This window comes from Sorex araneus, chromosome X (genome assembly GCF_027595985.1).
Source record: "Sorex araneus isolate mSorAra2 chromosome X, mSorAra2.pri, whole genome shotgun sequence".
NCBI classification, from domain to species: domain Eukaryota; kingdom Metazoa; phylum Chordata; class Mammalia; order Eulipotyphla; family Soricidae; genus Sorex; species Sorex araneus.
The window spans coordinates 344,799,266-344,821,941 of record NC_073313.1 but is presented as its reverse complement, the minus strand read 5'-3'; the positions used below and the strand labels follow the sequence as shown (position 1 = coordinate 344,821,941).

Sequence of the window (22,676 nt, the reverse complement as noted above, 5' to 3'; positions counted from 1 at the left end):
CACAAATTTTCCTTGACAAGGGATAGCTAAGTAGAAACAAAAAAGAAAGCAAGAAAAAAGTAAATTAGTTTGATGCACATGAATGGCCATACTCCCTAGGAGAACTTGAGAACTGGTATCAAAAGGAACTACCTATATTTTGATAGTTGATATATATATTGAGATAGAACTCAATATATATAAAGTCATTTCTAACAAGAGATTTGGGCTGGAGCTATAGAACAGTGGGTATGGCATTTGCCCTGCACAAGGCTGACCCAGGTACAATTCCTGGAATTCCATATGGTTCCCTAAACAGTACCAGCAGTGATTTCTGAGTGTAGAACAAAGAGCAACCCCTGAACATTGCTGGGTATGATCCCCAAACAAAACAACAAAAAAGAACCCCAAGTCCCAAGAGATTCAGGAATTACAAGAGAAGCTAGACGAGTTTCTTTCAAGTGTCTGTGTGCCGATGTTCAACTCTGCCTCTGAAATGTGTGTGTACAACCTTTTTGAGGAAACTGAAGAAAAGGATTCCCGATGGGCTTAGGATAAAGTTCAAAACCTGTGACCAAGCCTCTAATGCCTTTATGATTTTGCCCTTCCCTATGTTCCCCGCAGTAACCAACACCAGATGGGCCATTCATTCATGAGGTTCCACAACACTGGCCTCCCCTGCCTTGAAGGTCACCGAATTCTTCCTATCTTGGCTCTGGGCCAGGTTGCTTCCTCCCTCGTGGAGTTCTCTAAGTGGCCTATCTTCGGTTTCGCCCATGTAGGGCTCATTCATTTTTCAAGTTTTAAGTTAAACGTCACCCTAATTAGTGAGAGCTTCCATGTTCCTCAATTTTAAAAGAGGTTTCCTTGCTATGCTTTCTCAGTAGATTCTATCTTGGCTTCAAAACACCACAACTGCTATTATGCACTCATTAGTGGGACTCTAGAAAATATAATTACATCATTAGATCTGTTGTTCTAGAGGGGTAAACACACAGGATCCATACAAAACCTGGCACATGAGAAGCACACAGCGTTTGTTGAATAAGGGAGTGAATTAAGGAAGGGAGGAAGGAAGGAAGGAAGGAAGGAAGGAAGGAAGGAAGGAAGGAAGGAAGGAAGGAAGGAAGGAAGGAAGGAAGGAAGGAAGGAAGAGAGGGAGGGAGGGAGGGAGGGAGGAAGGAAAGAAGAGAGGGAGGGAGGGAGGGAAGGCGAGAGGGAGGGAGGAGAGCGTCCAACTCCTGCTAGTTAATGACACTGAGACTCTACAAAGAGTGACTCGGGGGCTAGAGAGATAACTCAAAAGGTGGACTGAGGCCCTGGTTTGCTCCCTAGCACTGCCTGGTGGCCAGAGCACCAGCCAGGGTGGTCCGTGAGCACAGAGCTGGGAGAAGCCCAAGAGCACCTCCAGGTGTGTTCCAAAACCAAAAACAACAAAAAGTGCCCAGAGCGTCTCATGTGTCCATGTAAGGTGATACTGCGTGTGACTTGGGCAATGGTCCCTGGGGACTTTCCCATGTCACACATGGAATAAACAGAGGGGGTGTTCAAACAATGCTGTATGGGCCTTAGTACAATAACTCCAAGGAGGAAGGAAGGGGAAAATATACACACAGGATGCGGTTTCTGTACTGTCACTAGCTAGTAACAAGCATGGTGGGCAGGCTCCGGGCCTCACCCTACCTTTATCTTTATATATGTATAATTCATTTAATGCTGACTTCTATATTTTACCCAACACATTTTCTTTCATGAGAGTAGACTACATTTCTGGTATAGCAATTGTGTCAGACTGTCACCATGATTTCCCCAAGTATCTGCTTCCATGGTAAAAGTGAAATATCTTATCCTGTCTCTCTGTGCCTTTACCCCAAGCACAGAGCCAGCCCACGGCAAGCAGCGCTTTTTTAAATGAAAGGGAGCCGAGAAGAACAGTTGCAGGAGTGAGAAGCTGAGAGCTCTTCCCTCCTGTCAGGAATCCATCTGTTCTCTTATGTTTTCTTTCAGTCACATTTACTCTTTCTGTAACTACCTCTTCAATTGTCTGCTTAGTGAAACAAAAGCAGCGTGACAGGGAGGAGAGAGATGGAGGAGCAGGGAGCCAAAGGTACAGCGAGAACATGCTAACGACTGGCACATGGAAGAGGGAAAAAATGCAAGATCGACATAGAAACGCTCTTAGTCCTGCCAAAAGAGAATCTCTGCCGGGCAACAGGGAGGAAGGGATTGAGCAAGACAAGCTAAAGGGGTTCCCAGGGTCACACTGCCAGCGCAACAGCGCACTTGGAATAATGGTACAGTGTGGATGGAAGGTGTGGATTTCATCTTTGTAACCACCTCACCCATCTGGGTGATCTATCTGAAAAATCCCATGGTTCTCAAAATCCCTCCATCAGCTGTTCCCCTCCTGTTGATGCATGTTCAACACTTCCAGAACAAAATCAGCACTGGCCTCAGGGAAAGTGTCAAAAAGCAGACCCGGTCCCGGCTTCATTGACTGCCCTCACTGGTGAACATTCCCGAATACAAACTCAGGCTGAATCCACTAATACCATCCCAAGCTTCCAACAAGATTCACCATCTACATCGCCAACTACAAAAATGAATCTTTTTGGGGGAGTTTTGGGTCATGTGCCCATTACTCAGGTGATTACTCCTGGCTTTGCAGGGAGGAATTACTCCTGGCAGTGCTCAGGGGATCAGATGAGACGCCAGGGATCAAACTTGGGTTTGCTGCATGGAAGGCAAGTGCCCTACCTGCTGTATTATCTGCCTAGCTCTATTAACTTTTTTTTTTTTTAAATCAATGACCATCTGACCAAATCCCCAAACCTTTTAAAATATACCGCCCCCCACCCCCCACCCCCCACTCAGTCCTCCAGCTAACACACTGAAGGCTGGTCTCTTCTCAACCATGGCCCTCACATCTGCATGCTTCATCAGACTTCGTGCTGATGATGGCTAGGCTTGATGCCCCTTCCTGATCGAGTAAACAGGCTTCTTCTGGGGACCTGGAACTACAGTGTCGGTGAGCTCCAGATGCCAAGGGTACCAAACAACAGCTGGTCACAGCAGTGCTCGGAAGGTCAAGTCAACTCAATACTCATGACCTAGGACACGAACCATTTTTAATCCATTAGTGTTTTAAAGACTGTCCTGTTTCTACATTCTGCTAGGGAATCCCTAATTTTCAATAGCTAAGGCTAAACAAGACAAGTTTTGAGAATATAGCAGTAAGAAGGTAGAGATGAGAGATGCACCTTTCCTTAAGTGAAGTAAAAGAAAAACCAAAAACATGAAATATACTTCAATACTCAAACAATGTGACTTTCAGTGCATGTTTCCCAGAATCTCATGTACAGGATGAGGCCTCTTCAGGCCTCTGCAGAGACCGGGCAGGGCGGGAGGAGGAGCTTGTGCAAAGCTGTCTCCTCTGCCCACAGCGATGCCCAGCCCTGCTGCCGTGAGGGGAGTGGAGACCAGGAACGTGAAAGCGAAACGCCAAGAAACTATCAGATAATAAGCACACACACGTTCTTCTGACTGAATAGCAGTTTAACCAAAATGATGAATGAAAGTTAAAGCTGTTTAAATGATGTGACAAACATACAGTAAGTGTGCATGCACCACCCTGCCCCCCACCCACACACACATATACACGTACCCATCCGGAAAGGAACTGATGGGAGATCCATCATTTTAAAAGGTTACTGAGCTCATGCCCATAAAAGGCCAACGAATTCACTTTTCCACAGTGGTCTGTTGCTACCCAACTGATCGGTTTGGGAAAATAAAGAAAAAAAGGAAATCCCAGAATAGCTTCTTCTTAAAAATATCAGCAGGGAAGCGACCCACTTCCTAAACTGCTTCACATAAGGTTCACAGGGAAAGAACTAAAGAAGTAATTTGAATGTTAATCACAGAGTCAGGATTTTGTGTCTCTTAAAAATAATTCATCTTGGAAATGCTGCAAATTAGAGTCTTTCCCCCATACAAAGGTGACTGTTTTTCTAACTCAGGTGACTTTGCTTTCAACCTCAGATGAATTGCTCAGTGCCTCTTTCTTTGCTTTTTGACCTCAGCCGATTCAGAAACGCAATGTCACCGAAATTATATTAATAACCCCAAAGTAGAACCGGGGAAATAGGTCAAAGGTCTACAGTGCATGCTTCATAGATCGCCAGAACTTCATGGTGCCCTGACCAACACCACGTGTGACCCCCAAAACCAAGAAAAATATTCCAAAGCAGGGCTTGGTTCAATTTAATTGCAAGTATGTGCCAGACCATTACAGACAGTAATTGTCCTGGTCCCTTTCCATGGAAACTGAAGAGCTGTGGGAGACGTAACAGGAACAAAGGTGACCCAGGAAGAGTGACATTTCAGGGAAAGACCAGAGCAGCTTCAAAGCAGTGGTCACAGCAGTCAGATCTTAGGCGTAAACACAGCTGGGAAAGGCATGAGAGAGAACGACTCTAAGAAAAGCAAACAACGTGTTTGCAGATCTCTCAACCTGTGTTGATATGCCCATCCGGAGAAAGCAAAATGCTGCGGCAGTTCCAAGGATACAGATTTCCACATGGCTCCATACCCTCCCTGTGCACCTGGCCCCCCTTCTAGGACAGTTAGCCACAGTTAGCCATAGCAAATAGGAACCACTGACTGACACCATCAACCAGGTTCCAGGTGAGAACTTTCCCACAATTCGCAGAGTGAGCATTTCTCACACACTTTTTCATTTCCATGGGCATGCTCACAAACAAACAAAAAATCTGAGAAGTCACATTAGATCAGAACATGTACTTCCAGGGCCAGGAAGCCAGCTCAAGGGCTGGAGCCCATGCTTTGCATGTGGACGTCCCCACATTTGAGCCCTGGCATTGCATTGTACCCAGACCACCACCAGGAGCAATCTCCGCACTGAGTCAGAAGGAGTCACTTAGCACTAGCACTGCTGGGTGCAGGCCTCAAACAAACAAAAAGTTGTCCCCCTCCTTAAATTTTTTTTTTCTTTTTTTGTTTTGGAGTTATACCCAGCAGTGGTCAGAGCTTACTGCTGGCTCTGAGCTCAGGAATCACTCATGGTAAGCTTGGGGGACAACAAAGAGTGTTGGGGATCAAACCTGAGCCAGCTGTGTGCACAGCAATCTCCCTACGGTCCTATCTACCACTATGCCTCAGTTTGCCTCTCTTTCTGACAGTGAGACGACAACTTTGGTTGGGTGCAGTGACAGCAAGTCTTAAAAGTTTATAGATGTGAGAAGCTACACCTGTAAAATTTTATAGTACTATAAACCACTGATAAATTAAAAAAATTAAGTTTTCCCCTATACAAAAAAAGAATAAAAATAAATGTAGTTAACAATTACTGCAGATTCTTATCTCAATTTAAAAATTTTGAGGTATAATCCTTAAATTGGAAAATATATATATTTTTTAATAGGGGTTGTGTCGATGTTCAACTGTTTAATGAGACAGTGTGATGCTCAGGTCAGCAGGGCTCCACACCATGGAGGTGGTGGTCACTGGACTGTTGGGGACAGAACTCAGAGCGGTCCCCCATTCGAGTCATCTCTCTGGAACAAAATTCACTCTGTGAAACTATAATTCAGTGATTTTTAGTATCTTCGAAAGTTGTACAACCATCAGGTGCAGAACATTTTCATGACCCCAAGGAGAAACCCTGCACCATCAGCACTTGGCTTCCATCCAGTTCCTGTGCTCAAGCAATTGTTATTCTGTTTTCTAGCTCTGGACCTGCCAATTCCTGACCTTTCCAATCACAGGGCAGTGTAGCCTTTGTCCCTAGATTTTTCTCTTTTAGCATGCTTCCACGGTTCATTCGTAATAAAGCATGTAAGTAGGATGGATTCCTTTCACTATCAATATCGTGTTTGTTTCTGTGTTGGGGCCACACCTGGGAGGGCTTACTCCTGGTTCTGTGTTCAAGGAACTGTATGGGGTGCTGGGGATCTAACCAGGGGTCAGCCACATGCAAGGCAAGTGCCCTAACCCCTGTCCTATCCTCCAGGGCTATGAGCCATTTTCACATGATTGCTTATTTTCTTCAATAAATTTTCTTCAATAAATCAATAGCCATCAGAAGTCGTCATAAAGCATCATTTGAAATAATATTTTAACAAAGAAAACGAACTTACTTGCACTGAGCATGAAAATATTTGATCAGATTCTGAAGTAAATCCACTCCCTTTTTAATCTTTATTTCATTGACCTTCAGCAGATACTGTTCAAAAACAAACAAAAAAGGAAGTGTCACGGATATGAACAAAATTATCAATTTAATATCAGCCTCTGAGGACAGAGATAACCATCTCTTACACTTCTTTAGCCTTGTGCCACACTCAGGGGTGCTCAGGGGCTACTCCTGGCAGTGCTCAGGAAACCATGTGGTGCTGGGGATTAGACCTGGGCATCCCCCATGAAAAACATGTGCTCAGCCCATTGGACAATCTGTCCAGTCTTCTGCCTCGTTAACTTTCTTTACCGGGGAGAGAGCTCTTGGGAGAGGCTTTGTACTTTATGAATGCTTTAGTTTGATGCTATATTAATCACTGGAAACACAAGCAATTAAATATTTAAGAACCAATAATCAAACATTCAGTCAATGTGTGAGGAGATTCACTCCAGTACATGGGAGACTGTGGGGAGAAAGAAAGGCATCACAACCATCTGGAACATTCTCAGTAGCCTACTTCTCACCAAAGTTTCTTTCATGAGGCAGGTTATTATTGAGAACACAAAAATTCCTGCTATTTTTTTTTTTTTTGTAGCCGAGGTTCTTGTTACTCTACTACCAATCCTAAAAGGTTCCTCCTACATTTAGGCCAAATGTATGAGCACAAAACAATAGTGGGGCACATCATAAGGAAAGTACTATGGAGCCATTACGCTAATAATATTGTCTTCCTGGTGTGGGAAGATGCCTATGATACACTAGTGCATGAAAATAATCAGGTCACAAAGCATCACAGAGTTTGATTCTATTTCTGTGAATGATTTTTATGAATATACACAGAAGAATAGGAACAATTTTTAGCTAAGGGTCAAATGGGCTATTTTTGCTACATAAAATTTGGGACAAACTTTAATTTCATACACATCCTTATATTAAACATACTGAAAAGTTAAATTTCATTATAATAAAAAAAGCAAGATAGGCTCTCTCATATCTTCTCCATTCATAGTGGCTCTGCATCACCCACTTGGTAATACAACTTTCTTTATAAAATTCATTTGGGGGGCCAGAGCTATAGTACAGCAGGTAGGGTGTTTGCCTTGCATGTGGCCGACCCGGGTTCGATCCCCGGCATCCCATATGGTCCCCCAAGCACCGCCAGGAGTAATTCCTGAGTGCAAAGTCAGGAGTAACCCGTGAGCATCGCTGGATGTGACCCAAAAAAAGAAAAAAAATTCATTTGGAAGATAGAGTTCCACAGCTTTAAAACAAAGCCTGAAAGCTATTTGCCTAGCTTAGATCCTGGGCAATTAAAGTTTGAAATAGCTCAATGTCAAGTTTTTACAAAGCTTGAAAACGTCAAATTGCGGAGACAGTTCAACTATCTAGAAGGACTTTCAGGTAATAGACTGACTTCTTAGGAAACTTCCCTGCAAATATTCTTCCTTGCCCAGGGGAAATCCTTCTTGGCCCCCACCTGTGCCCTTCCTCAGACGTCCCTCTCCTCTGTGCTTTAGGAAGGGCTGTGAGGCCCGCCAGGCCTTTGTCTGTGCACTGAAGGGCTGGCTCCAGTCACTACCAGCTGCAGAGGTAGGGGTCTGTTATCTCAGCACATACAGGGTCCCACAACCACCCAGGGACTGGCTCAAAAGAGGGCCCAGGAGTCTGACTTAGAGGCATCAGCCAAGAGCACATTTCCAATAAGCCACTTAACCAGTGCATACAATTCATTTGTCTAAGTCCAGAGAGAATTCTAGAGCAGCAGGGGGTGCACCTGAAAGGCAATGCCAGCGCATGTGAAACGGGTACCTCTCACTTCAGGGATATGCTAATAACATACGGAACAAATCTGAGTTCACAACATTTCAAACAATCAGTCGTGAAGAGTTCAGTGGACAGATTTTCTCCTAACCATCCCCAAAGACAGTGCAACCCAAGAACACATATACAGATTCTTCCTAACTTCATTCTCTATAAATCACCACCTCTATGGAAACAACGCCCAATGTATGTATACCGGGGAGCAGTTTCCTGGCTCTTGCTTCCCCAACTCTGCCTGAAAGAGGCTGGGCAGATACTGGTATATAAGATGCTGGCTCATAAAATGGGAATATATATAAAACACACACTCTCAGGGCTGGAGCAATAGTACAGCAGGTAGGACGTTTGCCTTGCACATGACTGACCTGGGTTTGATCCCCAGCATCCCAAATGGTTCCCTGAGTGCTCCTGCGTGCAGAGCCAGAAGTAATTCCTGAGCATCACTGGCTGAGACTCAAAAAAGCAAAAAAAAACATACATACAATAGCACCCTATTAGCACCCTGTTCTTTAATCTCTCTGACTCTCTGTCTCTGTCTCTCTCCCCTATCTACAGTAACATTTTGAGCAAGTTAATTTTTTTAAATAACAACTTTCTTTTGAAAAAAAGTCTAAAAGACAAATTCAGTGAAAAAGAAAACAACACAGGAGGCATACAAGGCAAAAAAAGACACAGAAAGCAAAAGCAAAACAGCAAACTTCAATCCAACCATACCAATAGCAACAGCAAATGGGAATGGTTTAAACAATTCCATCAAAAGGCAGAGACTGCCACCTGGATAAAATAATACAATCTCACTCTGAGTCGTCTACGGTAAACACCATCGGCTCAAAGACACACAGAGGCAGAAAGTACATGCGTTGAGGACTTCTGAGAGGCCACCTAGGACAATCTTCATCTTATATTTCCCCCACTTTTAACAAAAATTTGGTGTTAATCTAATCCCACCTCCCGGGTGACTGAGGCCACCCTAACTATAGGAATTGGACAAATGGAGCTTTCCTGAAGCTACAGGTTGAGGGGGGGACACTGTTCCCAGATGGGCAGGCGCCCTGCAGCTGGTCACAAGCGGGTACAGGCAGGCCCCTTCAGCCCAGGGCCCAGAACCCGCCGCCTTGGGTCCTCTTACCTCGCACATCTGGAGCTGGAAGAACCGCCTCTCCTTCTCCATCTCTTCGGCTATTTCCGCCCCACTTATTTCGGTGCGAATCATCCCGTGGAGCTTGGCATGTTCCTTTTTCTCCTTTTCTATTTTGGTTCTACAGGTGAACAGAGCAAGGATCAGTCACGCTACCGCTCAGCAGGGAGCTGGGGAGCCTGGCAGCGAAGCCGAGACCCCTGAGGCAGAGGCTCACGGGCCGTGCGGTCCTACCCAGCCGGAAAGGCTTTTGTCTTTGCCTTCTGTCGAGTAGAGAACCAGCAGGGCCCTCCTGAGCACCTGCTCTAACAGGCCTCCTGGGAGGAGGCAGAGAGCCTGGGGCCTCCGTCAGCCCGCAGAGGGACTGTGTGCAGGAAACCACGCGCCAGCCAGCTAGTGCGCCGTGGCCTTCTCTCCAGCCCCCCACTCCCTGGCACCACACCGGCCACTTGGGGTGCCAGGGGGGCGGGGGGGGCAGTCATGCTAGACCTCGGCCTTGAGCAGACAGTGCTCACCGCTGCAGAAGCCAGCCGGCCCGCCTTTAAGCCTGGAGCCCCTTTCCACGTTGATCTCCTGTCCCTCGCCAGTGCTTTCCAACCCCCAGACCGTGGCCCCACAGGAGTACCGAGGGCCGAGAAGCCCTGATCCAGTGCTGAGTGGACAGCGCAGGGTGGCCAGGCGCAGCAGAGGCACGTCCACCCACGAGATCGCTTTGAAGGGACTGAAATAACAACTGGGTTTTTTTTAAGTTAATGTTGATTTTTATTTTCCAATCATTTCTTTTTTGTTTTTTAATTAGTGAGTCACCATGAGGGTACAGTAACAGATTTGCACATTTTCATACTTGTGTTTCCCTCATAATAACAACTGATTTTTTTATTCCAGAGAAAAAAAGATTTCAACAAAAACCATGGAAAACACTCAAAAATTTTTCAAGGACTGCTACGAAGGGAAAAGACATTTTGCAGAGCCTCAAGCCTTCTTGCTCAAGGATATAAAGCAGCACATTCAAGAAAGATACTGGGTTACTTTGAGTTTAAGAATTCCCCATCAGGGGCTGGGAGCGATAGCACAGTGGGTAGGGCGTTTGCCTTGCACACAGCTGACCCGGGTTCGAATCCCAGCATCCCATATGGTCCCCTGAGCACCGCCAGGAGTAATTCCTGAGTCTGGAACCAGGAGTAACCCCTGTGCATCACCAGGTGTGGCCCAAAAAGAAAAAAAAAAAGAAGACATTTTTAAGGCATGTGCTAGTAGTTAAACACATTTAACTACTAGTGTGTAAGTCTTACACACTGAAAAAAAAAAAAGAATTCCCATCATACGGAAAAAACTTGTGTGTGTGGGGGAGGAGGAGGAATGGGATAGGGGCCACACCTAGTGATGCTCAGGGCTTACTCCTGTCTGCACTCAAGAATCACCCCTGGTCCTGCATCCTATGGGATGCAGGGGATCGAACCTGGACCAGCCACATGCAAAGCAAGTGCTTTACCTGCTGTACTATCTCTCTGGCCTCAGAAAGAATGAATTTAACAAGACAGGAGATATATAGTTTTTTAATTCTTGTAGTTTTATTTTAATCTCCACACACTACATTGGGTTCTCAGCTATTTGAATAAGTAAGAATAAAAATAAAAGATGGGCATTCGAAAATAGATAATAATGGACCAAACATGATGACCTCTCAGTGTCTGTGTTGCAAGCCATAATGCCCAAAAGTAGAGAGAGAGTATGTCTGCCATGGGGGCAGGGGGAGGGCAGGCAAGTGGGGTATACTGGGGATATTGGTGGTGGGGAACGTGCACTGGTGGAGGGATGGGTGTTTGATCATTGTGAGATTGTAATCCAAACATGAAAGCTTGTAACTATCTCACGGTATTCAATAAAAAAAAAAAAAAAAGATTAGCTTTTGGTGGGGAGGTTGTCAAATAAATATATGCGTCAGCATGTGACCGAAGGGACCATTAGTTACCTGGGACAAAAACTATATACCCCAAAGCTCCACCTGACCATCTCCAAAGGATCAAGACACAGCCCACATGTTATCCATTCTCCTAACATCAGGTATAAACGATTTTTTGGGAACCTGACAGACATCTTAAGGCTATCTGTTACTTATCAAAGGCATCTTGGAATGAATCTTGGAATAAATCAGTCTCACATGTTAATGGGTAAATAGCAACTTCCTTTATTTATCCTGGAATGACCTCAAGTTTAAAAGGTTGCTATTCCCTCATACTCAAACACTGGGATTTTGTAAGCAATTCTGTCCCCACTCAAATGATTCGTATGTTGATTTTACAGAAATTGATCTCACTTCCTCTTCAAGCCTTTTTAAAATTTCAGGCAACAGGTTCAGTGATACGCAGTTTCCTCTAGGAACCTGGGGGGCGGTGAGAGCAGCTGGCCCAGAGCCAGCAAGTCCCTGTCCTGGGCCTAGCAGGGGCTCTCTTCCTGCAGCCCTGCGACAAGCCAGCGAGCTCAGGAGTCGAGGAGTTGTGAGGATCCTTCACCAATGATTATGCTGAGTCGCTACACAATAGGCAGATGCCAAAGGGTCGGGGAGAGCACATAAGAGCCTCTCTGGGTGGAGTGGACCTTCAAGGGTTCTTGTTTAAGCATCGCTCCATGCTCGTATATTCGAGTATGCCAAAGGCAAAAGTTTAGCATTCAGAGCAACTTTCGTTTGTTTTTAACTCGCCTCAGCTGTCTGTTAGATGGTGACTTTCGAGACGGAAATATAAAACTTCCAGGGTGGAGTCCTAGAGGTTGGGTGTCTTTTAATTGTTGTTGCTGGGTTCTTTTGGGGGGGGCTAAAGGGGGAGGGACTAACAAGCAATGCTCATGGAGGCCTGAGTACCACCCGAGTGATATTTAGCTAACCAGACTTGATGGTTGGACGCCCACCAGAGCCACGCCCAGCAGTGCTGGGAATTAAACTGGGGATTTTTCACGCGAACTGTCTAGTCTTTTAAGTCATTGGCCTGACCCTAGTATCCCACAGTAAATTTACTGCACCATCTAACAGACAGCTGAGGCGAGTTAAAAACAAACGAAAAAAACAAAAAGCTGAGGCCAGGCCTGCGGTACAGCAGAGATCTTGAATGTGCAGGGCCCTGGATATTCTATCCTTGGGGCACAATAAACAGAGAAAAAAGCCAACAAAATGCTTGCATTTTGACATGGATTTTTTTCTTAGTACTTCTCTCTTGAGTGATAGCACAGCGGGTAGGGTGTTTGCCTTGCATGTGGCCGACCCGTGTTCGATTCCTCAGTCCCTCTCGGAGAGCCCGGTAAGCTACCGAGAGTATCCCACCTGCACCGCAGAGCCTGGCAAGCTACCCATGGCTTATTAGATATGCCAAAAATAGCAAGTCTCATAATGGAGTAACAACAAGTCTCATAATGGAGACATTACTGGTACTCACTTGAGTGAATGGATGAACAATGAGATGACAGTGCTACAGTGCAGTGCCACTTCTCTCCTTACCAGATGATTTCACATTAAAGTTTCCATTTTCACTCGGAAAACTTTTATTACCTCAGATAGAGCTATTCAAAACCAAACACCAGGGGTCTGGCACGATGGTGCAGCGGGTGGTAGGGGGTTTGTCTTGCACCTGACCCGGGTTTGACCCTCAGCACCACATGAGGTACCTCAAGCTCGGCAGGCATGATCCCTGAGCACAGAGCCAGGAGTAAGGCTGGGCACCACCAGGTGTGGCCAAAAACCAAACCAAAACAAAAATCAGAACAAGGCACTTAAACATACTTTCTACTTTTCAAGTACCTAAAATAATCAAAACCATTATTTCAAGTATTTCAAGTTCAACACCAGCTAGCTCAGTCCTCGCCACTCTAGCCAGGGGAAAGCGTGACTAGAAATGTTCCAAAGGCCAGGCGGGGGGTGGGGGGCGGGGGCGCAGCACCTATTCCCAGTAGGGCTTGGGAGCACAGAGACCCACCGAACAGCTGTCTGATCTCTTGGCAAATGAAACCGCCCAATAAAGCCAAAGCGAAGGAGGATCCCAACAATCTCTCTTTTCTCTTTCTAAAAATCAAAGGGAAAGAAGAAAGAGCAGAAGGCTTTCACAGACCACCAGAAGGATGGAGTTGGAAAACTACAAGGTCACAAGAGTGATAAAACGGGATAGACAGGATGGAAATAGAAAAGAGAAATTGGTTCTAATTTTTCTTAATTAACTTTTCTGAAGGTAAAAATCCTATAACTGTTATGTTATAACTGAAAGGGATGAGAGAAAACTTGTTTCAAGAGTCAACATCACCACATTTAGACTCCAAATATGAATGCACCTGGCACCGTAACAAACAACGGCAGTACAGTTTTAGGTAAATTCTTTCCTGGATTAAAGTTTATTTAGACAACACCTTCAAAGCAATAAAAACTCAATTTAAAACCGGAACCCCAAATTACCTATGCCTGTTTTTAAAAATGAAAACACTCACATTTTTGTTTCATAGTCCTTCCAAGCTTTATCAAAAGGTTTCTTCAGATCCTGTAAACAGAGAACCATGAATTAAACAGGACTAATCATTAACTTCTGGGCAAGATAAACTGAGTTAACCCTAGACCAGTACTGAAAGCAGCATTAATTTCTGCAATAAATGAAGCATGTGATCCCATGGCAGAACGGGGAGGGGGGAGGGAGAGAATTTAGAGTTTTTAATTAGACTAGTAATGGAATTTCCTTTTTCAGTCAAAGAAAAAAGTATTGCAGAATATAACAAATGCACACAGAAGTGACAATTACAGTAAGACAACTCAAGGCCCATCTTGGTTCACCTAAACCCTACAGCTCTGCCCCGGGATGATTGCGAAATTAAACCTAGAAAGCCGTAACCATCTGCAAGTTATGTTTACTCTATTTCTCTAAAAGAAAGGAACTCTGGCTTTACCAAAATAGATGAATCTCCAAAAACATGTAGTCCTGATTTGGATACCAATCATAGACTAAGAGCCGTTCACCTTCTGAGGTCTTTTGATTCCTCTCTTATTTAAAAAACTCAGGACTCATGCTGATAGTGTCTGGCTCCAAGATGTTCTGAATCACTAATTCTTTCAAAGATCTCCATCTTGTTAGCAAGGTTCTTCTGGAAGAACAAGTCTTTCAGTGAGGGGAAACTTACATTTTTGGGGGGGAAGCAGGAGCAGGGCAGGGTCACAGCCAGCACTGCCCAGGGCTGACTCCTGGCTCCGCACTCAGGATCACTCCTGGCAGTGCTGAGGGACCATATGGAGTGCCGGAGATCAACCCAGGGTCAGCTGTATGCGAGGCAAGTGTGTTCCCTGCTGTGTTATCTCTCCGGCCCCGGGAGCTTACTTGTTCATGTTTGGTCATTGACTGGTCTGGTGATAAGGCCAATGAATGCGTCATGGCAGGGCCCTCTCCCCTCTCTTTCTTGCACCTCTGCAGACTCCTGGTCTCAACCTAGATGCCAGCCCCAATGTGTGGCACCGCCAGGCTTTCTCTGCTTGAACACTTCCCCTCTACCTGCTCTTGTCTCCTATTTTTCTAACTCTGCCACCTTGTTCTCTGGATAAGAGATCCTCACGGTCCTGATGGTGCACGGTCCAGCAGGCACACTCTGTGAAGGAGACGCCGAGAGGCTCCCCACCTGCCAAGCGGGGCTGCAGGATGCGAGAGGACATGTCCCTGTGCAGAGTCCATCAGAAGGAACTGCCGTCCTGAGACACACCCTGCCCCCCACAACCACCTCCCTTTCCAGGGCACAGCTGTTGGTACCAAAAGCAACTGTATGACTCCAGCATTTGTGCCCAAACCCTAGTGACACACAAGCCAGAAAACCAGACTTTGCCACATAGGTCTGTCTTCCGATGTCAACTGATGGTGTCCACATGTCATTCACTGCTGCCAAAAGGGCTGTTTCTTTCCCTCATGCCCTTCTCCTGTCACCACAGGAGGCCAAGAAGGGTCGTGAGCCTCCTGACTGGGGCAGAGACAGAGGGCAGAGAAAGGAAACCGAGGCAGTCAAAGTCATTCCAGCCAGGGACAGACAGGGACGTGGTGACTGCCTTGATAGCAGCGTGGTGGCGACTCCCTCAGCTCCTGATGAGCAAGGCCTGGTGTCGTACCCCTTTCACGCCTTTCAGGTCCCCCTTCAGCAAACTGTCCAACGGGAAGGAGATGATGTTGTTCATGTTCTGAATCTAAAAAACAAAACCAAAATGGGTAGTTAGATCCAATTTCCCCTCTAACCTACCGTACAGACAGAAAAGACGTAGGCAAGGACATTTGGTAATAATTAACCTTCTCTTACAGCCACATTGGTACAAGCATAACAGCCTCATCCATATTTATATTCTTTGTGATGCGATTTTATCTAAGTGGTGAACTGGATGACGAATGGAAAGTCTAGATCTGTTTTTCACAAAATCACATTCTATTACTCAATTACGAATTTGTGAAAAGTTGTAAAAATTGTGGCAATAATCATATATGTATGTTGGGGAAAAAGGAAGCAGAAAATAGCCAATAACAAGAATCATGTTTTTCAAGACAGAACTACAGGGACACCCATCTCTCTCTCTTATGACTCCATGCCAGGTACATCCCAGAACATCAGTTCCTGGGATTCCCCAGAAAAATAAATCAAAAGGAAAAACACAAAGTCAGTCTCCTGTGAATGTGTCTGGATAAATTCTAAGAAGATAAGTGTGTGCGCATCAAAAAGAACAAGAACAACCAGTGGTAGCACAGATGCAGGTAGAAAGAGACTCTCATTCATTGTTGGTGGGAACGCTGACTGGTCCAGCCTTTTTGGAAAACAATATGGGCACTCCTCAAAAAATAAGAAATTGCCCTTCCATGAGACCCAGAAATACCACTTCTGGGAATATACTATGGGGGTGCAAAAAACACAGTAGGAATGACATTTGCACTTGTCTGTTCATTGCAGCACTGTTCACAATAGCCAGAATCTGGAAACAACCTGAGTGTCCTAGAACAGATGGCTGGTTAAAGAAACAATGGCACATCTACACAATGGAATACTATGCAGCTGTTTGAAAAAATGAAGTCATGAAATTTTCTTATAAGTGGATGGACGTGAAATGAGTCAGAAAGAGAGAGACTGACATATAATGACTGCACTCATTTGTGGAAGATAAAATAACATAGTATGAGGCTAATACCCAAGTATAGTAGAGACAAGGGCCAGGAGGATTGCTCCATGATTGGAAGCCTGCCTCAAATGCTCAGGGAGAAGGCAGTTGTGATAGAGGAGGGACCACTAAGTCAATGATGGTTGGAGGGATCGCTCAGGATGTGAGATGTATGCTCAAAGTAGATAAAGGACCAAACATGATGGCCTCTCAGTACTGTAAACCACAATGCCCCAAAGAAGAGAATAATAAGGAAACTGCCTTCCATAGAGGCAGGGGTGGGGTGAGTTGGGATGGCAGGAGGGATACTTAGGGACATTGATGGTGGGAAAGCTAGAATGGTGGAAGGATAGGTGTTTGATCACTCATCATAAAAGCTTTGTAACTGTATCTTACAGTGATTCAATTAAAAAAAATTTTTTAAAGGTAAGTGTGCATGTAGGGTGTGTGTGTGTGTGTGTGTGTGTGTGTGTGTTGTGTGTGTGTGTCCACGTGCATTCTTGCCCACTACTGGACAAAGAAGAGTGAGGTCTCCTTTTGTCCCCTTGTAGCAAGAAGGCCAGAATCTGGTGGTGAAACAAGTTGTCATGATGGATTAGATCAAGTGGAAACAAACTCTCCTGACAGTTTGGGAAGCAAGGTTGGCCCATTGGCTGTTTAAGTGTGAAAATCAAAGATAAGGAGCTGTTAGTAGGAAGACCCTTCGGGCACAGACAAGCCTGTGGTCTATACCCTGTAAAGGTCCTCCAATGGCAAAGTAAGCAGATATACACTCTATTCATCTCCCTAGGCTCAGATGTCACCGCATCTGCCAGACAGCACTGCTAGGATTGATAAATGTGCCACTTTGGGTTACATGTGCCCCAATTTGGGGGCTATAGAAGGTGAAAGGCAAGAGTAAGACTGTGGAGCCTTATATTCATTCTTACCATTCAAACAAGAAAACTTTTTATTTTTATAATGGCACAGAGGGTAGGGAGTTCGCCTTGCACGTGGCCAACCCGGGTTCGATTCCTCCATCCCTCTTGGAGAGCCTGACAAGCTACCAAGAGTATCCCACCTGCACGGCAGAGCCTGGCAAGCTACCTGTGGTGTATTCATTATGCCAAAAACAGCAACAAGTCTCACAATGACGATGTTACTGGTGCCCGCTCGAGCAAATTGATGAACAATGAGATGACGGTGCTACAGTGATACAATGGCACAGTGGGTAGGGTGTTTGCCTTGCATGCGGCCAACCCGGGTTCAATTTCTCTGTCCCTCTCGGAGAGCCCGGCAAGCTACAGAGAGTATCCCACCCACACGGCAGAGCCTGGCAAATTACCTGTGGTGTATTCAATATGCCAAAAACAGTAACAAGTCTCACAATCGAGGTGTTACTGGCGCCTGCTCAAGCAAATCAATGAGCAATGGGACAACAGTGCTATGGTGCTAGATCCTGAATAGAAATACTCAATATAGGTACTTCTCTCCCCCCCCTTTTTGGGTCACACCCAGTGATGCACAGGGCTTACTCCTGGCTTTGCACTCAGGAATTATTCCTGGCAATGCTTGGAGGACCACACGGGATGCTGTGTGAATCAAACTCTGGTCAACCGCATGCAAGGCAAATGCCCTACCCGCTGTACTATCGCTCCAGCCCCAATATAGGTACATTTAGAAAAAACATTATAGGGGTCTGATTTCCATTAAGTATTTTGCATTAACATATCAAAATGAAAAAAAGTTTCCTTGAAAGCAATTAATAGTAAGCTATGTAGTAATATCTGTAACAAACCACCACCATTCCTGTCAAATACATGACTGATTAGTGACTATCATTTCAGATAAACACCTTTTGGGGGTAACTTTTGTCCTAGCTAAGCCTAGGACATTAACTCAATATTTGTCATTGCCTGCCATCCCCTCAAGTAGTGACTTGCTGGAAATAGCCTGAGGAGTTAAATTTTTAAATGCTGAAAAGCCAAGCTTAAGGCAGTTCCAAGGGATGACGAGAAGGAGAAGGAATAGTGACAAACCAAAGGGTGTGCCAATGAATAATCCCTCAGGGCCAGCCCCCCGACTTCCTGACCAACAGTAGAAGGAAGAAACAAGTCCTCAGGCAAGTCTGCTCCAGCCCCAGTTCCATGAACCCTCTTGGGAGCCTGGTGGTAACTGCACTGGTGTTGCTCCCATCCCCCCCCACCCCACCCCTCCAACCTTTATTCCTTTGATGCTGTTTTGCAACATCCTCTTAGCACATCATCGCTGCTTGTTCTCTACTCTGCTCCATACTCGCCCACCGGGTGCTCCTTCACCCGTTTCCCCACTTTACCCTGTTAGTCTGCAGGACCTCACCATCCCTTTCTGGGATAAAGCACTGGATTCCCCTGCTCCTGACCACCATCTCCCAGGCCCTCCGGCACAATCCAACAGATTGAGTGTTGGCAGAATGTACCTAGGAAAGACTAAACTTATTTTAGTCTTGAAGACCCTCCAGAGTGCAACTTCATCTGCCACTTTTCAGTTTCATTTGAAGCAAAGGCTTCAAAGATGGAAGCCTTTGCTGCCCTTGGCGTCTTAACCTGAACACATGCGAGTGTGTTTCTCCCTGGGGCCCTAATGTCCAAAGCTTTCCATCCATCAGGGTTTATTCAAATGCCACCTTCTCAGTCAGTATCTCCAGTTTAATCTGAATTACTATCCCAGCTGAAACTGATCCCCAGCCAATCCTCCAATATTTTCTTTAAAAAAGTCTTACGGTACTTTCAGGTTTTTAATGTTCTCTTTTGGTTTCTGAGCCACACTCGGCTGTGCTCAGTGCTTACCCCTGGCTCTGCACCGAGGAATCACTCCAGGCTGGGATCAGGGGACCCTATCATTCCAGATCTAGAACCTGGGACAGCCGTGTTCTAGCACTTGTCCTACTCACTGTATTATCTCTCTGGTCCAGACTTGGCAGGTTCTACCCCGCATTCCAGCTGGATAACCCAACACCATCAAGCTGAAAGCACAGCTTCAAGTGCACTTCATTCTAACCTTCTCCATTGCACCTACTTCAAGAGTTGGCTCAGTTTGGTGCTTCAAAATTACTGAGCTAATCAGTGTACCCAAATATGCTGAGCATCTAAAGGAAGTTGAGAGAGGCTTCAGAAACATTCATGCATTTAATTAAACACCGCATGACAAAGGCCTGTTTGGATTCATTCACTCATTTATCACGCATCAATTGAGTCCCTCTTTGCAGACAGCAGCAAGCCGGCTACACAGATAAAATAAGACATGAGGTTCAGGATGCTTGCCATCTCAGAGGAAGAACAAATACGTACAGATCAGAAATTAAGCAAAAAGTCTGAGATACTTCATGCACATCATATTTCACTCTGTACAGACAGCAGTGCCTCCCTGTGGAAAAAAATAGCTGGCTTTGGCTTGGCTAGCCAGGCAGGCGGGCCTGGGCCCAGAGAGAAGGCTAACTGTCCTGAGCAGTGTCCACTCACTCCACATGCTCAGAAAACCATGCCTGCAGTCAGCATTAAGTGGACTGATTTGGACCTCAACACACTCTGGAAATAGGTCATGACAGGGGGCAGCAAAAAAAGGCCCACAGGGAGCATCCCCCCGAATAACTCTGAACACTGTATAATGGGTATAAACACAATGTTTTGATTCAAAATTTTATTTCTGGGCCAGAGAGAGCTCTCCGTGGACTGGAGCACATGTTGGAGGACCCAGGAGGTGTGGGTTTGATCCTCATCACTGTATATGGTTCACTGAATACTGCAAGGACTGATCCCTTGACCCCTGACCCCTGTCAGGTGAGACACACACACACACACACACACACACACACACACACACACACGCACACACACACATTTCTGGGAAGAATTCTGGTAGGTTATTGGTGTCTGTGTGTGTGTGTGTGTGTGCGCGCGCGCATGTATCTGTTTGCGTGTAGTTAGGGATTCAACCTATAGCCTCACATATGCAAAGCAAATACTCTATCACTTGTCGAAGATTTTTTTAAGTGTATATATAAACGAATACAATAATGAGTACATTAAACAAGATTATACACAGCAGGGGAAAGATTATCAGTCACAGTTTGGATTATATATTTATTTTAAGATTACTATTATTTAATTCAGATAGAAACCTAGGTACTGATGACATATATTATGGGTCAGGGAGGAATACTGAGCTTTGGTACCCGGAGTGAAACACCAGAGGTGGGAAAGAGTGAAATTCAAACCATCAAAACACTTTCGGCCATCTGCTTCTCATTCATTTATGCTGAGCGTGACCTTCCTGGGCTAGATCCCGGGGACAATGTTCCACAGCCTAGAGGTACACGTAACACAACAGCCATCACAGGTGTGATGAATACTACAAAGAAAGGCATGAGGGGACACTGGGGAGGTGGAAGGGGGCTTAGAAGATAAAAGAGGAAATAGAACTAGAGTCCTAGGAACTCAGTGACTCCTAAAAGAAGATGAAGCACACAGAGAAACTGCCCTCTGGAAACTCAAAGAACTACAAATGAAACACCATGGAATTTTCAAGAAGACAAAAGTGCTTTTAGCAAGGGCACCAGGAAACATTTGCTAAGCAGGAATGTACGAGACAGGTTCTGGAAGGGTAGAATAAAATTGGTCTTGCTTATGGGAGTGTGGGGAAGAGGACGAATACATGAGCCTCACCTGGTGAGGTGACCTGCAGCTAAACACGAGAACCTATCATCATTCTTATTTGGGGGGGATTTTGGAGGGCCACACCCAAAGGTGTTCAGGGCTTACTCCTAACTACACTTAGGGATCACTCCTGGTGGTGCTCAGGGAACTATATGGGGTGCCAGGGATTGAACATGTGTCGGTTACAGATGAAGCAAGTGCCCTGCTCACTGCGCTATCTCTCTGGCCCGCTATCACCCTGTACGCACAGGGGTAGCCTGGAAGGGAACAGTGAAAAGGCATCCTGATACTGGTTCTACTAGGGGAATTCTGTCCTTGATTATGATTTTCCTTTTAGGAGCTATTCAAATGATCTAAAATAGGTTCTCTAATTGGAAAATAATTAGCTAAATCACGGAGACAGAAAATAGCTGAGTGACTGTCTGGGGTAGGGGAAAGGAATGAGGACTAGCACTGAGAGATATGAGAGTGGGGGAGGAGGGCAAGAATATGTCCCCAAATTCATGGTGATGGCTGCCCTCTTAGTACTTATCATAAGTTACCCACTGGGGTGGGGATGGAGAGATTGGACGGTGGGTGGGATGCTTCCCTTGCATGCAGTTGACTGTGTTTGGTCCCTGGCATCCCATAGGGTCCCTCAAGCAGCCAGGAGTGATTCCTGAGTACAGAGCCAGGAAGAACCCTTGAGTATCACTGGGAGTGACCCCCAAAAGAAAACAACCACCACCAACACCAACAAAACCACAAAAGAAAGAAAAGAAATTACCAACTCGAACACCTAAGATGGGGGAGTTTAATGATATTAGTAAAACATACCTCATTAAAAGTTGGGTTTTCCAAAAGGAAACAAATACCAAAAAGAAAAAAATATCCCATCTTGGGATTTTCTCATGAAGCTTCCCCAGTCCCAGGAATTCGACTCAGCCTGCCTGTGCCATTCCTTACATGCCTGTGAACGGGACCCACGTGGCAGGGAGGCTGTGATTCAGAGGGAACATCCCAGGAAATGACTGTTCCTGCCGAGGTGCAGAGCACAGGTGCCCTGCGGGCCGGATGGGGCTGTGGCAGGCAACCAACGCCAACCCTCCCTGAACGGGGGTGTGGGAGCAGCCGGGTCGGGTGCGGGCTTCCTCCGCTCCAGGACCTGCTTCACCTTCTGGCAAAGACGAAAACCATGGCCCAGGGGTGAATGACGGCACACCTCTGTGCCCAGGTGGCTGCCACCTCAATTTATAAGTAATGAGAATTTTTATCACATAGGGGAAGAATTAAATTATCCCTGCGTAACCCAACCTGATTATTTCCCTCGGCATCAAGCAAGCTTTGGGCTGACTGTTTGCATGGCTATTATACAAAGTGGCTTTCGGAAGCAGCAAACCCAATCTGTGTGCAAATCACTAATCTTCATCACTTAAAGAGGATGGAATACCACAAGCAATTACAGTAAAAGCCCTCTTCTCGCTCCTCTCTCCTCTTTGCATTTCCAGGGTTCACTTGGATGGGGCTAACGGGGTGAGTCAGGAAGTGTATTCCAAGGCCTTGTAATCTCACAAATGAAATGACTGAGTGAAATAAAGTGATTCGTCAGCGAGGGGGCAGAGAGACAGAGCTATCAGATAACAAGAACAACCTTCACAGGCCAAAGCCGCAGCTGGTTAGTTAATACAGACAGGAGATAAGCTGAGGGGGGTGATAGAGCCAACTCAGGGCCGTCTACGATGCTCT

At 45.6% G+C, this 22,676-nt stretch overlaps 1 protein-coding gene across 4 annotated transcripts in view; it reads right to left on the bottom strand.

Moving 5' to 3' along the window:
• The window catches only part of ASAP2 (ArfGAP with SH3 domain, ankyrin repeat and PH domain 2), a 178,908-nt gene that overhangs the window by 62,628 nt on the left and 93,604 nt on the right, over positions 1–22,676 (bottom strand). For all 4 annotated transcript variants that reach the window (XM_055119820.1, XM_055119819.1, XM_055119822.1 and 1 more), the window contains exons 4-7: positions 15,250–15,324; positions 13,602–13,651; positions 9,126–9,255; positions 6,138–6,223 (exon numbers count right to left, since the gene is read on the bottom strand). In XM_055119820.1, coding sequence (XP_054975795.1) covers positions 6,138–6,223; positions 9,126–9,255; positions 13,602–13,651; positions 15,250–15,324 — 341 coding nt within the window. The remainder of the gene's footprint in view (positions 1–6,137; positions 6,224–9,125; positions 9,256–13,601; positions 13,652–15,249; positions 15,325–22,676) is intronic.